Source organism: Salmo salar, chromosome ssa22, assembly GCF_905237065.1.
Source record: "Salmo salar chromosome ssa22, Ssal_v3.1, whole genome shotgun sequence".
Lineage (NCBI taxonomy): Eukaryota > Metazoa > Chordata > Actinopteri > Salmoniformes > Salmonidae > Salmo > Salmo salar.
This window is the reverse complement of record NC_059463.1, coordinates 3040428-3054508: the sequence shown is the minus strand read 5'-3', so window position 1 is coordinate 3054508 and position 14081 is coordinate 3040428. Positions and strand designations below refer to the sequence as shown.

The window sequence follows — 14081 nt, the reverse complement described above, 5'->3', positions numbered from 1 at the left end:
AGTCCAAACAGAGAACAAGCCTAATGGCTGTGAGTATGTCTGTATATGGTGTAAGTGCCCATATGCCATTGACCTGCTCACCTTCTCGCTGGGCACACCCTCCTGTGAATGTGAGTGCTGCACAACATATTGATCTGAGTTACATATATTGACCGGTGATTTAATTGTTGATCTATATGCCAACTGTTTCTAAAGTTTTAATATTTGTCCTGGTATAGGGATATGTACCTGGAGCTGAAGATGAAAATATTGTTCTGTGTTGTGTTACTCAGCAGGGAAAAAAAGACCATTGTTGATCGCTATTCCCATGTGCCACCTCTGATTAAAAGAACCTGTGTGTGTTAGTTTAATCCTGAGGTCACCTCGTGTATAGAAAAAAGTGCCGTAGTATCGGCAACATGTTACATTTGGCGTAGTCGGCAGGTTGAGCTGACTATCCCGGGGTAACCCTGATTGGCTTGGCTGTGCAAACCCACTCCGGAACCAAGACCTGGATCTTGTGGAGTGCTTTTCCTATATGATATTGTGTATTTGTATCTTTGTAATTTAATTTATTATGGATCCCCATTAGCTGCTGCCAATGCAGCAGCTACTCTTCCAGGGGTTTAGCAAAATTAAGACAGTTATACAATTTTAAAAGCATTACAATACATTCATGACAAATTTCGCAACACACTATTGTGTGTCACACATGTTTAACATTTGCTAATGTGTATTGAAGATTTGATTTCTTAATATTTTGCATGCATATTTTCTTATTTTTATTGCATGCTAATTTTATTATTGTCCAAAATGTGAGGACACATTTTGAAATTGCAGGGGGAATATGTGACATGCGTCACATCTAGACTGATTGCGCGCATTTGCATCTTATTATTGGGTAGTGGGGTTTGCCTTAGAAATGCCAGTGTTTCCATGTGCTCAGCAGTTTCACTTTACGTGTGAAGGTTGACGTGCCTCGGGAGGACGAGAGCGGTGACTGTGCCTTCAGTCCAAATTCCAGTGTGGCAGTTTGGTAGCCTAATCGTATGCCGAGTGTGTGGTTGGCAAGAATGTGCCCTTCAGCCAGGATCCGCTCTCCTTGGGCACTTCCTCATCTATTTACTCTCTATAAAGTTAACTATGGTGATAGAATAATTGTACGCGTTACAGCACTGAAGATTTGGTTATCTATGCTTATATGCTGAGCACTCCGATGTTGATTATTGATGTGTGAAACTACGAATCTATTGAATACAAAGCTGACGCTAAAACTATTAATTGCTGCTGCTGAAAATAAAATGACTTCTATTGCAATCTCGTTGTGTGCTTGTTATTTTCACGTTCCACCCGCTGGTGATAAAGAACCTGTGTGCTTTATAGTGTTTTAGATCTTAACGTAATTATCAGAGGACCGATCACCTCTCCAAAAAGGTGATGTAGCGGCTACATCCTTCAACTGGTCACATTATGCTAACGTGACAAACTATTGTAATTAAATACATTAGTTGATTGCTGTGATAAATTGTTCATGGTCTCCTTCTGAGGTAAGAAGATGGTTAAGATGTCAGGAAACTGTCACTTTAACCTGTTTAGGATAGGGGGCAGTATTTTCACGGCCGGATAAAAAACGTACCCGATTTAATCTGGTTATTACTCCTGCCCAGAAACTAGAATATGCATATAATTGTTTGATTTGTATAGAAAACACCCTAAAGTTTCTAAAACTGTTTGAATGGTGTCTGTGAGTATAACAGAACTCATATGGGAGGCCAAAACCTGAGAAGATTCTAAACAGGAAGTGCCCTCTCTGACCATTTCTTGGCCTTCTATAGACTCTTTATCGAAAACAGAGGATCTCTGCTGTAACGTGACATTTTCTAAGACTCCCATAGGCTCTCAGAAGGCGCCAGAACGTTGAATGATGACTCTGCAGTCCCTGGCTAAAAAACAGTAGCGCATTTGGATAGTGGTCGATATAAGAGAACAATGAAACGGGTGCGCGCGTGCACGTGAAGAGTCCATTTTACATTTTCAGTCTTTGAACGAAAACAACGTCGCCCGGTCGGAATATTATCGCTATTTTACGAGAAACAGCGTTTGACATGCTTCGAAGTACGGTAATGGAATATTTTGCTTTTTTTTTGTCACGATACGCGCCGGCGCGTCACCCTTCGGATAGTGTCTTGAACGCAAGAAAAAACGCAGCTATTTGGATATAACTATGGATTATTTGGAACCAAACCAACATTTGTTGTTGAAGTAGAAGTCCTGGGAGTGCATTCTGACGAAGAACAGCAAAGGTAATCCAATTTTTCTTATAGTAAATCTGAGTTTGGTGAGTGCCAAACTTGGTGGGTGTCAAAATAGCTAGCCATGATGGCCGGGCTATCTACTGAGAATATTGCAAAATGTGCTTTCACCGAAAAGCTATTTTAAAATCGGACATAGCGATTGCATAAAGGAGTTCTGTATCTATAATTCTTAAAATAATTGTTATGTTTTTTGTGAACGTTTATCGTGAGTAATTTAGTAAATTCACCGGAAGTTTCGGTGGGTATGCTAGTTCTGAACGTCACATGCTAATGTAAAAAGCTGGTTTTTGATATAAATATGAACTTGATTGAACAAAACATGCATGTATTGTATAACATAATGTCCTAGGAGTGTCATCTGATGAAGATCATCAAAGGTGAGTGCTGCATTTAGCTGTGGTTTTGGTTTTTGTGACATTATATGCTAGCTTGAAAAATGGGTGTCTGGTTATTTCTGGCTGGGTACTCTCCTGACATAATCTAATGTTTTGCTTTCGTTGTAAAGCTGTCACGTCCTGGCCAGTATAAGGGTTAATTGTTATTGTAGTTTGGTCAGGACGTGGCAGTGGGTATTTGTTTTATGTGGTTCAGGGTGGTGTGTTGGTAAGAGGGCGTTTGATTTAGTATTTCCGGGTTTTTGATCTATGTTTATGTAATTCTATGTTGAGTCTAGTGTGTCTGTTTCTATGTTTGGGTTCATTGGGGTTGGGACTCTCAATTGAAGGCAGGTGTTGTCTATTTGCCTTTGATTGAGAGTCCCATATATGAGGGTGTGTTTGTGTTTGTCTGTTGTGGGAGATTGTTCTTGGATTGCTGTGTTGCCTTCAAGACTGTTATTTTGTCGTTCATCGTTTTGTTATTTTTGTATACGTGTTTGTTTGGTTTTTCCTTCTTTTCCCGTAATAAAGAGGATGAGTATACACATACCTGCTGCGTTTTGGTCCGCCATTTCTAATGACGAGTGTGACAAAAGCCTTTTTGAAATCGGACAATGTGGTTAGATAAAGGAGAGTCTTGTCTTTAAAATGGTGTAAAATAGTCATATGTTTGAAAAATTAAGTTTTTGGATTTCTGAGGTTTTGTAATTTGTGCCACGCCCTATCATTGGATATTGGAGCGGTGTTCCGCTAGCGGAACATCTAGATGTAAGAGGTTGTTAAGGTAATTTTTTTCTGAATTTATGAATTTCTGCTTGGACAGTATGAATATAGACCAATGTTTGTCATGCCAACACTCACAACTAAGATCTGAACCTTTAGCAGCCTTTGCCTTCATTTCTCTATTAGTATATGTTTACTTGTAGGGATATACAGTGTTGAATTCTACTAACCAATCTAGAAACAAACCATTATGTATTATGAAAAACATACCCTAGATAAAGGATTGTGTGTGATTTATTTTGTCAACAGCACCATTAACTCTTCATATTTGCTTTTGTTCTACTTCATTACAAGCGGAAAACACTTGATTAAGTCATCATTAAAAGACCTGGGCCAGTAAAAACTTTAAGTGGATACGTTAGTGCCTGGGCCAGTGAATTATTTAAACTGGATACATTGGTGACTCTCGGGCAAATAAAAATGTAGAGGACCTCTTTATTGAGATATGTGATTGTTTTTCTTGAATCCATCTATATTTTTGTATTTTCCTGTATTTTGCAAAAGGTGTAACATTGTAAAATGCAGGGCTCCCATGTGAAAAAGCCCTTGGTCTCAACTCCCTGTTGAAATAAAGGTTAAAAATATATATATACAAAGATGAAGTGCTAATTTATAGTTTATGTTTACTAGTAGTTGGTACGTTCATCAGTCGTTCTGGTTTGTTTCGTAGCCAATATGAACTGAGAAGAGGAAAAACTAAAAATCTAAATAATTGAATACTTATGCCATTTAGCAGGCACTTTTAGCCAAAGCGACTTACAGTTATGTCTGCATAAATTATACGTATGGGTGGCTCCAGCGTAATCAAACCCACGACATTTGGCATAGCAAGCTCCATGCTCACACAGGACAACAGAACCATAAAGATACAAACTCATCATGAACACTCACCCAGGAAGTCATTTGAGGCGATGAGGTCATAGTCCCAGACCTGAAGCACAAGAACGGCAGGCTGGCGGAACTCAGATTCCTCCAGAGAGAAGATAGACTCCTTTTTTGTATAGGTGATCTCTTTCTCTGTGGGGAGGTAGTCAAACCGGAAGACAAAACGCCAGTTGAAGTTCCCCTCCCCAGTCAAGGAGTTGAAGTGGACATCAGTCTCCTGTTTGTTCCCATCTAAGCCTTTAATCCAGCTATATTCAGAGTGACAAACAATTCAACGTCAATTCAAACATCTTTCTACAAATAATCTTTATATATCATCCATAAAATCAGAATCCAGTTACTGTACATCTGAGAGGCACATCTGGTAAGAACAACTCAAATGGCCCCATTGTTACATCTGGCATTTCATCACCAAATTGATTTACAAAATAATTCATCCATTTGGTTTCCTAGGTCGTTGTGTGTGTGTGTGTGTGTGTGTGTGTGTGTGGTTTTTACCAACCCTTTCATGTATATATCACTGGAAGGATTTCCAGTGAAGGGGTTGACATCATCCAGGACGACGTCATCAGTATTCCATATGATCACGCGCAACTCATAGCTTTAGTGAGAGAGAGAAGTGGGTGTTGCTGAGTTATCTTTGAGGTTGTGGATCCTAGTATGTAGTAGTATGACATGGTGTCTCACAGACACTGTAACATTTAACTTTGAACATGAGTCTGGATTACCTTATAGGCAGCCGGGGTTTGATATCGATAGGTGGAGGTGCTGGTACGTCCATAGGAAACATATCGATCCACATGTGAGCGTAGCCCTGAAAGCACCGGGCACAAAGCAGTCAGGACAAGGACTCGTGAAAGAAACCTGAACCAGTGTTCCGGGGTAATCACTGGAACACCAATATCGCCATGTCTAAAACTTGTGGTTACATTAAACACAAATCAGGGCATCCACTACCTCTGGTCCAGGCCGTCATGTGCAGCTTTTGTAGCCGTTTCCTGCAGCCAACTGGCCCTTGGCCTCATGGGTGTAATTTTATTCATCCTTTTCATCATTTCATAATTAATAAACATACAAAAAATGTAAACGCCAAAAATCTACTGTTTCTATGTCAAATGGTTTTGTTATATTTCAGTCTTCTGTGATGTGTATATAAAGTGTAATATTGGGATGCAAACTAAAAATGTAATACATTTGAACTCTATATCTGACATGGTGCAGTATTCTTCTTCTTTTTTTATCCCATAACCATGTGTGTGAGGTGTATACTTTTGTTTCAAAGTATACATGTTTAAGACTACCAAGAAACACTGTGACCCTGATTTAGCCCACTGCAGTAAAAGGTTAATGCCTCCCAGGCACCATGAAGCACCGAGTGTGATGCCCCATAGAGGAATTTTGTTTTGGGACTGAATTCACTCATACGATACTGGACACTGTATCACGGGACGCCTAAATTTCTAACAAATGCAAGACCACACACCCATCACTGTGATCTATCAGATATGGTGAAGTGGCCCTCCCTTCCCACAAGAAGGACTACTGCCTACTTATCTATGCTCCTTATTAATAAGGTAATCACAAATGTATAGCCTCTGTCTCAGATACTACTATCTTTCACTGTTCCTAAGACCAGGACTAAATATGGGAAAAATACAATTTTCTTTTATTGCTCCTTGGTCTTGGAACGACCTGCAAAATACTTTAAAACAGAAGGAGAGTGTATCGCTTGCTGAGTTTAAAGCTCTGATTGAAGAAAATGTTGTTGACCATTAAGACCATGTATTGTATTGTGCTTTTGTGTTATGTACACGCGGACTACAACCTGCTGACCTCTTGCCAGGTCTCCCTCGCAAAAGAGGTTTCTAACCTCAAGGGTTTTTTCCTGTTAAATAAATAAAATGTTGCTAGAGTGCTGACAAACTTTTCTGTCCAAGCGCTGGGGTGTCCTTTCTCAAAAATCCTAAATAAACAACTTTTGAGCACTTTGTATACCACCTCCTTGATCTGTTCATGTGACATGTGGCTTACCGAGGAGCAGAGGTAAAGAAACCAAGCAAGGCGGCCATATGCAAAGTTCTTAAAAGTAGTTTATTTCTACAACTAAATTCCCAGACAAGCCTTATTTGCATTGCAATTTTCACTTTGTTTTCGTGGGAGGAAAGCACACCAGCACTTTGTTTCAAGATTATGTATTTGAATACATGTCTGATATGCTTTTAAAGCCTTGTTCACACTGCAGGCCTTAATGCTCAAATCAGTTTTGTTTTTTAAATCAGCTTTGGAATACTGACAGTCCAAACAGCAAGTTACAAGTGACCAAATTGGATTTGTGTGTGTTCAGACTGTAGTAACTTGCTGACATGGCTACCCTACATGTCATGGTGGTGTGTGTGCTGTGGTGTAGGCTGGTTGTGTAGCAAGCAAGGTGACAACAATGCCTGCCATAGAAGTTTCCCAGTTGCATTGCATGTTCGAAATCATAGCGTCAAGGCCTTTGCAGACTGTATGATTTTAGTCGTTTTATGCAACGATTTTGCTGTCCCAGCCAAGATGTCTCTGTCGTAGGCAAATTCTTAGGTTGTAACTCCTTGGCTCGTTCAGTGTGACAGGGTCTAGGTCTGCCAATGAAGTACCGACACGTGCAGTCGTAGGCTCCGACAAAGTTCTAGCAGTGTCAGATTGTTTTTGCATTTTGTCGTGTAGTGTGGCTGGTGTTGAGAGCCGATCCCAGTGACTGACACAATAATACGATTATTATGAATAGTCAGATTAATATAATAGATTGATTTAAACGTTTCGCCTACATGCTGTGCAAGAATAACCATTTCCCTAATAATCTTGTTTACATGACACATCTGAAATCAGGCTACCTGATGGGATTTTGATAAATGCACAAAATCAGCAATGAAAATAAACGTTCTACCACATGTTATTTTGGGGAAGCCTATTTGATTCTGAGTTCGAACATATAAGATGCATACTTTAAGTTTTCCCGAACTCACTTCACTCACCCATAAGAATAGAGTGAGGCTTGTGCTGCTGGCACATGCGCAGATCAAATACATCGGCTGACGTAGACTTGCAAGCCAATCGCTGACAGAACTGACCAGGTTGATAGCAAGATTGTAATTTGGTAACATTGCACAGTGTGACGTGATAACCGTAAAAGATTGAATCCGACATACAGTCTGCAAAGGCCTTAAGATCACTTTTAAAGCTAGCTGTTAAGTTTGCTAGAACATTCACAAATTTGTTTGTAAACAATTAACAAGTTAGTTAGCTACCACATGTTCTTGTCAAACTGTCAACAGAGTAACTAACAAGTGACAAGATATGCCAAATAACAGTAAAAAAAGAAACACTTGATGGCAAATAAATCAGATTTGACAGTTCAGACACAAATCGCATTGACAGGAATCAGACTTTTCAAACCATCTATGAAGGTAGTTTAAAATGTGGCTTGAAATATCTGATTACATGTGCGTTTTGGCTGTTCATACTGCAAGAAAAAGTTCAGATTCGAATCAGATATGCAAAAAAAAATAGGATTTGAGTTACTTCAAACTGCCAGTGTGTCACGTCCTGACCAGTAAAGGGGTTATTTGTTCTTATTAGTTTGGTCAGGACGTGGCAGGGGGTATTTGTTTTATGTGGTTCAGGGTGTGTTTGAGTATGTGTTCATGTAGAGGGGTATTTGATTTATTATTCCGGTTTTTTTTGGTTAGTTCTATGTTGTTAGTTCTATGTCTGTGCTAGGGTATTGTATTTCTATGTTTAGGTATGGGGATTGGGGCCTTCAATTGGAGGCAGCTGTCTATCGTTGCCTCTGATTGAAGGTCCTATATTTAGGAGTGTGTTTGTTTTGGGAATTGTGGGAGATTGTTTCTTGTTCTGCTGTATGCCTGACGAGACTGTCTAGTTCGTTTGTTTTTTTGTATACGTTGTTTGTGTTTTTCCTTCTTCACTAATAAAAAGAAGATGAGTATACATTTTCCTGCTGCGTTTTGGTCTACACCCTACGACACCTGTGACAGAATCTCCCACCAAACACGGACCAAGCAGCGGAGGAGGGAGCAGCAACAGATGGACTGTCGGGAGTCATGGACCTGGGAGGAGATTAAAGCCGGAGTGGGCCCATGGAGGAAGGCGAAAGAGGACCGGGAATGTTACAGGGGAACACGGTTGGCGTTCAAACCGGAGAGGCAGCCCCAATAATATTTTTTGGGGGGGGGGCACACGGGTAGTTTGGCTGTGCGAGAATTAAGCCCCAAGCCAAATCCTCGTGCTTTTGTTAAGCAACCTTTGACTGGACAGGTCCCGTGCTTCGGGTTAATGCGTACTGTGGCGAGGCCAAGTATCTTCAGGCCGGTGTGCGCAGTGCCAGCGCCCCGCATTTGCCAGGGGGAATTGGGCACCCAGCCAGTACGGGCGGTGCCAGTCCTGCGCTCGAGACCGCCAGTGCGCCTCTACGGTCCAGTGTATCCTGCTCCTCGCAATAGCCCCGAGGTGCGTGTCTTCAGTCTGGCTCATCCAGTACCAGCACCACGCACCAGGCTTCCGGTGCGTCAGGCCAGTCCAACTCGTCCTGTTACTGCTCCTCGCACTAGCCCCGAGGTGCGTGTTTCCAGTCTGGCATATCCAGAACCAGCACCACGCACCAGGCTTCCAGTGCGTCAGCCCAGTCCAACTCGTCCTGTTCCTGCTCCCCGCACTAGCCCTGAGGTGCGTGTCCCTAGTCTGGTACCTCCACTACCAGCCCCACGCATCAGGCTTCCAGTGCGTCAGCCCAGTCCCGAGCTTCTGACGACAGTGCCCCGTCCAGAGTGTCCGACGACAGTGCCTCGTCCAGAACTTCCGGCGACAGTGCCTCGTCCAGAACTTCCGGCAACAGTGCCTCGTCCAGAACTTCCGGCGACAGTGCCTCGTCCAGAACTTCCGGCAACAGTGCCTCGTCCAGAACTTCCGGCAACAGTGCCTCGTCCAGAACTTCCGGCGACAGTGCCTCGTCCAGAACTTCCGGCAACAGTGCCTCGTCCAGAACTTCCGGCAACAGTGCCTCGTCCAGACTGTCCAGAACCAAGAGAGACGGCCCACTGTCCGGAACCAAGAGAGTCGGCCCACTGTCCGGAGCTCCCGGAGTCGTCCTACAGTCCGGAGCTTCCTGGAGTCGTCCTACAGTCCGGAGCTCCCGGAGTGGAGCTCCCGGAGTCGTCCTACAGTCCGGAGCTCCCGGAGTCGTCCTACAGTCCGGAGCTCCCGGAGTCGTCCTACAGTCCGGAGCTCCCGGAGTCGTCCTACAGTCCGGAGCTCCCAGAGTCGTCCTACAGTCCGGAGCTCCCAGAGTCGTCCTACAGTCCGGAGCTCCCAGAGTCGTCCTACAGTCCGGAGCTCCCAGAGTCACCCTACAGTCCGGAGCTCCCAGAGTCCAGTCCAGGGTCTAGAGTGAATGGCCTCAGGCAGAGGTATTCAGTGGGGTTGGATTGGTCAGGTAGGGGATTAAGGCCTGAGCCTGAGCCACCTACACTGTAGGAGGGTTGGGGAGGGGGGGTGTAGCATGGGAGCCGTCGGTGACGGCAGCCACCCTCCCTTTCCCTCCCTTTGGTAAGGTTTTTTTGTCAGGTGCATCCGGGGTATGCACCTTTGGGGGAGGGGTACTATCACGTCCTGACCAGTAAAGGGGTTATTTGTTCTTATTAGTTTGGTCAGGACGTGGCAGGGGGTATTTGTTTTATGTGGTTCAGAGTATGTGTTCATGTAGAGGGGTATTTGATTTATTATTCCGGGGTTTTTTGGTTAGTTCTATGTTGTTAGTTCTATGTCTGTGCTAGGGTATTGTATTTCTATGTTTAGGTATGGGGATTGGGGCCTTCAATTGGAGGCAGCTGTCTATCGTTGCCTCTGATTGAAGGTCCTATATTTAGGAGTGTGTTTGTTTTGGGAATTGTGGGAGATTGTTTCTTGTTTTGCTGTGTGCCTGACTAGTTCGTTTTGTTTTTTGTATACGTTGTTTGTGTTTTTCCTTCTTCAGTAATAAAAAGAAGATGAGTATACATTTTCCCGCTGCGTTTTGGTCTACACCCTACGACACATGTGACACAGTGATAACAAGGCTTAAGATACAGTGAGCTCCAAAAGTATTGGGACAGTGACACATTTTTTGTTTGTTTTGGGTCTGTACTCCAGCACTTTAGATTTGAAATGATAAAAAGACTATGATGTTAAAGTGCAGACTGTCAGCTGAGAAAGTTACAGACGCACAAATATCATACCCCCAAGACATGTTAACCTCTCACCATTACAATAACACGTGAGGTTAGCATTTTTGGAGTGGTATGATATTTGAGCATCTGTAACTTTCTCACTCATCATTATTCACGACTCATTCAGGATTATCCGTAATCATGGTAACATCCACATAATTGTATAAGTGCTTAGAAACATATTCTTATTTTGAATAAAAGTGACTCCAAAATGACACAATACATAATTTACCATTCCTTTCTATTGGGAACAAAATAATCTGAAACAAAACCAAAACAAACAGCAAATACTTTTGTAGCTCACTGTATGTGCCTGGTCGGTCCCTCAGATCCCCTGACACTGTTTTTGTTCCAAAGCCAGAACAAAAACTTTTGGTGAGACTGCCTTTAGTCACTATGGTCCTAGCCTTTGGAACAGCTTGCCAGTTAGCCCATGGGCCAGCCGGCCAAATTTCAAATATTGGTTAACCCCTCAAAGTGGACACATTTTTCCACTGGCCCATGGACTACTGAGGATTTTGATAACTTCAAAAACTGTAAAAGAAATTAAGAAAAAATAAAAGCTTCTCTTTAGCTGTGCTTTTACCAAGGGTGTTCTTAGTTGTCTAAGACATATTATTTACTTTATTTATTTTATCCCATACTGTAAATCTTATTTATTTTATCCCCTTTAATTTATTGCTGCATTAGTCTCTCATATTCACTGTTATTTTACTATTGTTATACTACTGTAATCTTGTCTATCTTAATTTTATATTTGTATAGAAACGTAAAGTTTTTGTTATATTTCTCACCTTTTATTTTATTTGTTGTTAAGCACTTTGAACTGCATTTGTTGTAAGAAATGTGCCCTCACCTGAGGCAGTCCTGGTTTCTCAGGGTTGAGGAGGGAGCGCACCTCCAGGTGCTCTGGTACAAGGGGACAGGCTCCCTCACAAAACTCTCTCATCTCCCCCCACCGGTGCAATACACTCAGGGCCTTGTGCTCATCCAGCTCACGCAGATCCTCTTCTGTCTTCTTGTTCTTCTTCAGCAACTCTGAGGACACAAAGGAAACATGATTATGATAGTGCCACTTGTTCATGTTATGGATTAGTTATTAAAATGCTAATAATGCAGCTGCAAATATTGTCTATGGGCACATGATTGCTATCTGTGTAAATCAGTTATGGGTTGTTCCACACGAAACTGAAGAAGAAAAAAGAAAAAGCGAATTACTTTTTGGATCATTCTGAAATGTAATACATGAAAATGTCTTCTGGAGCAAGGATATTTGGTATATGCTGTATATTTGATATTTGGATCTAGACTCTACAACATTTAATTTCCTTACAAGTTTGAAAACTGGAATGTGTGATGTAATCCTTATTATAAATCCTTATTATTTTGTCTAATGATTTTCAATTTGAGTATCATTGTCTCTATATAGCCTACACTTTCTCGTTCTAAACATCTAACGCTGGTGGGATATAAGGATGACTGTGGTTTCGTGACAATGACCATAAGAGCAACTGCTCACCGATTTGACAGTTCCAACGCAATTACACTTCCGACACCGCCTAAACAAAAGCAATGAAAAGCTATGCGTTTGTCGGCTAACCCGGGTTGCCGATGATCTGATTGAATCCTGGACATGGTCTTTTTTTTCTTCAGTTTCGTACAGAACGACCCACATGTTAAAGGAATTAAAGGAAACATACCTTCAGGAAACGCTTCATCAGGCACTTTGAAGATCTTGTTTAGAACTTTGATTTCTAATTCCCGGTATTCCGGAGAGGGAATCGCATTTTTCCTGCAGAGCTCTGCCAGAATGGCAGATGGTTTCTTGGCATCTCTCCACTTATTGTATCCGTCTCTGCAATCACAGAAAACAGCTGCCTTAAATGACGCTGCAAAGACCAGTGATGGGGTTATGCCATTCTGATGCACCGTAATATCTTGTGCCATTATTGAGATGTAATGTCCGGTATGGACAGGAATATCAGACACACGTGTCATAGTAGAGGGCGATGCCACAGCCTGCGTAGTGGTGGCTGTAGAAACGGTTCTCCAGGTCGATTCGTGTCTCTCCGATGAGGTCATCAGAGCCCACCAAGTTGTGGTCAAACACCATCAGAGTAAGTTCCGTCTCCAGTGGGAAGGACACGGTCAGCTCAAACACTCTACAGGAGAAGTGCAACATGTAAAAACTTGCAGAACCTCCTGAAAAAGGACCTGTGTAAGCGTATTTTGGGAAACGGTCGTAAAATAAAGCTAATCATATTGTCACACTTTCACAGATTTTTCAGCTATTGTACAAAGAGGATATGAATCTGAATTTGACTGCGCTGGGCCTTTAATGTGTTTGTTAAATAGTGATAGTTTCTGCAATACTCCTTGAAAATGGTTCCGCCTTAAAAAACACAATGACATCATTCATGTCAGCAGTTCGACAAGCAAGAGTTTTTGATTTAATGTTTGATTTAACTCTGGATAATCATATTCGGTAGTTGAATATTTATAATTCTTCCTTTTGCCACTCACTCGCCAAACACTGGGTTGAGCTGTTTGGGAATATAGCTGTCCTTGCTGTCCATGCTCTGTCCACCAACTTTCACCACCACATAGGGATCTGCCTTTCCATTAGGGTCAGTAGGGGCCAGGTTGGTGGCCTGGAAATTCATGGGGGAGATTGATAACATTGTTCTTTAATTTGCTCTTATGTAGTAAGGTTGCTATTACTTGAATAATAACATTGTATTAACATATTACAAAGTCATTTATTAATTACTTTGAAATTGCATAGCAATGGAGTTGTGCTGAGGTTTTTCGAAATTCAGTTCACATGTCTTGAAAACATAAGCAACAAAAACATGCTAGCTTATAAGCCTACCTTCACAACATACACCCGCACTAGTACTTTAATGGGTGTATTTTGGGGAATTCCTTTGGTAATCTGGCGCTCTGCATGTTCGTCCTCAGGTGAGATGGGATAAATCAAAAAGGAACCCTGTGACAACAAAAAACACTTTTTTTACTAACACTGTCTCAACCAACCACACAGTATCAGTACTGAAGAGTGGTTTGACACAATAGTGTCACTCTCTAAGACACTTATGACAGTAAAAATCTATCTGATTTGATTTATTGAGGGAGACACATTTCTCTTTTAGGTCTAGAGTAACAATTTGTTCTTATCTCGCTCACCTTGTATTTCCCCATGCTTCTCTCCTCTTCATCGTCATCCTCTTCCTCATTGGCTTTGCCTTTGTAGATGGGGAATGTGTGCAGCCAATCCATGAATTCGCTAAACTCATTCTCCAATTCTGATTTATAGAGCTGAGAAAACACCCAGGTTATTAATGTAGCCTTACTGTATTTTGTGCTCACATTTTCAAGTATATTGGACAGACACAATGAGGAGATAGAAGAATGTAAGGAGGAGGGATGGTGTGCTAGAAGGGCGTGGACCGGATTTGAAGCTACACCAGCATTGGCAT

At 42.0% G+C, this 14081-nt stretch overlaps 1 protein-coding gene across 1 annotated transcript in view; it reads right to left on the bottom strand.

Annotated features, from left to right (window-relative positions):
• The window catches only part of fer1l4 (fer-1 like family member 4), a 109240-nt gene that overhangs the window by 17146 nt on the left and 78013 nt on the right, over positions 1-14081 (bottom strand). The window contains exons 35-43 of the mRNA XM_045705303.1: positions 13789-13920; positions 13475-13591; positions 13126-13253; positions 12594-12764; positions 12303-12457; positions 11459-11640; positions 5068-5153; positions 4842-4940; positions 4346-4587 (exon numbers count right to left, since the gene is read on the bottom strand). Coding sequence (XP_045561259.1) covers positions 4346-4587; positions 4842-4940; positions 5068-5153; positions 11459-11640; positions 12303-12457; positions 12594-12764; positions 13126-13253; positions 13475-13591; positions 13789-13920 — 1312 coding nt within the window. The remainder of the gene's footprint in view (positions 1-4345; positions 4588-4841; positions 4941-5067; positions 5154-11458; positions 11641-12302; positions 12458-12593; positions 12765-13125; positions 13254-13474; positions 13592-13788; positions 13921-14081) is intronic.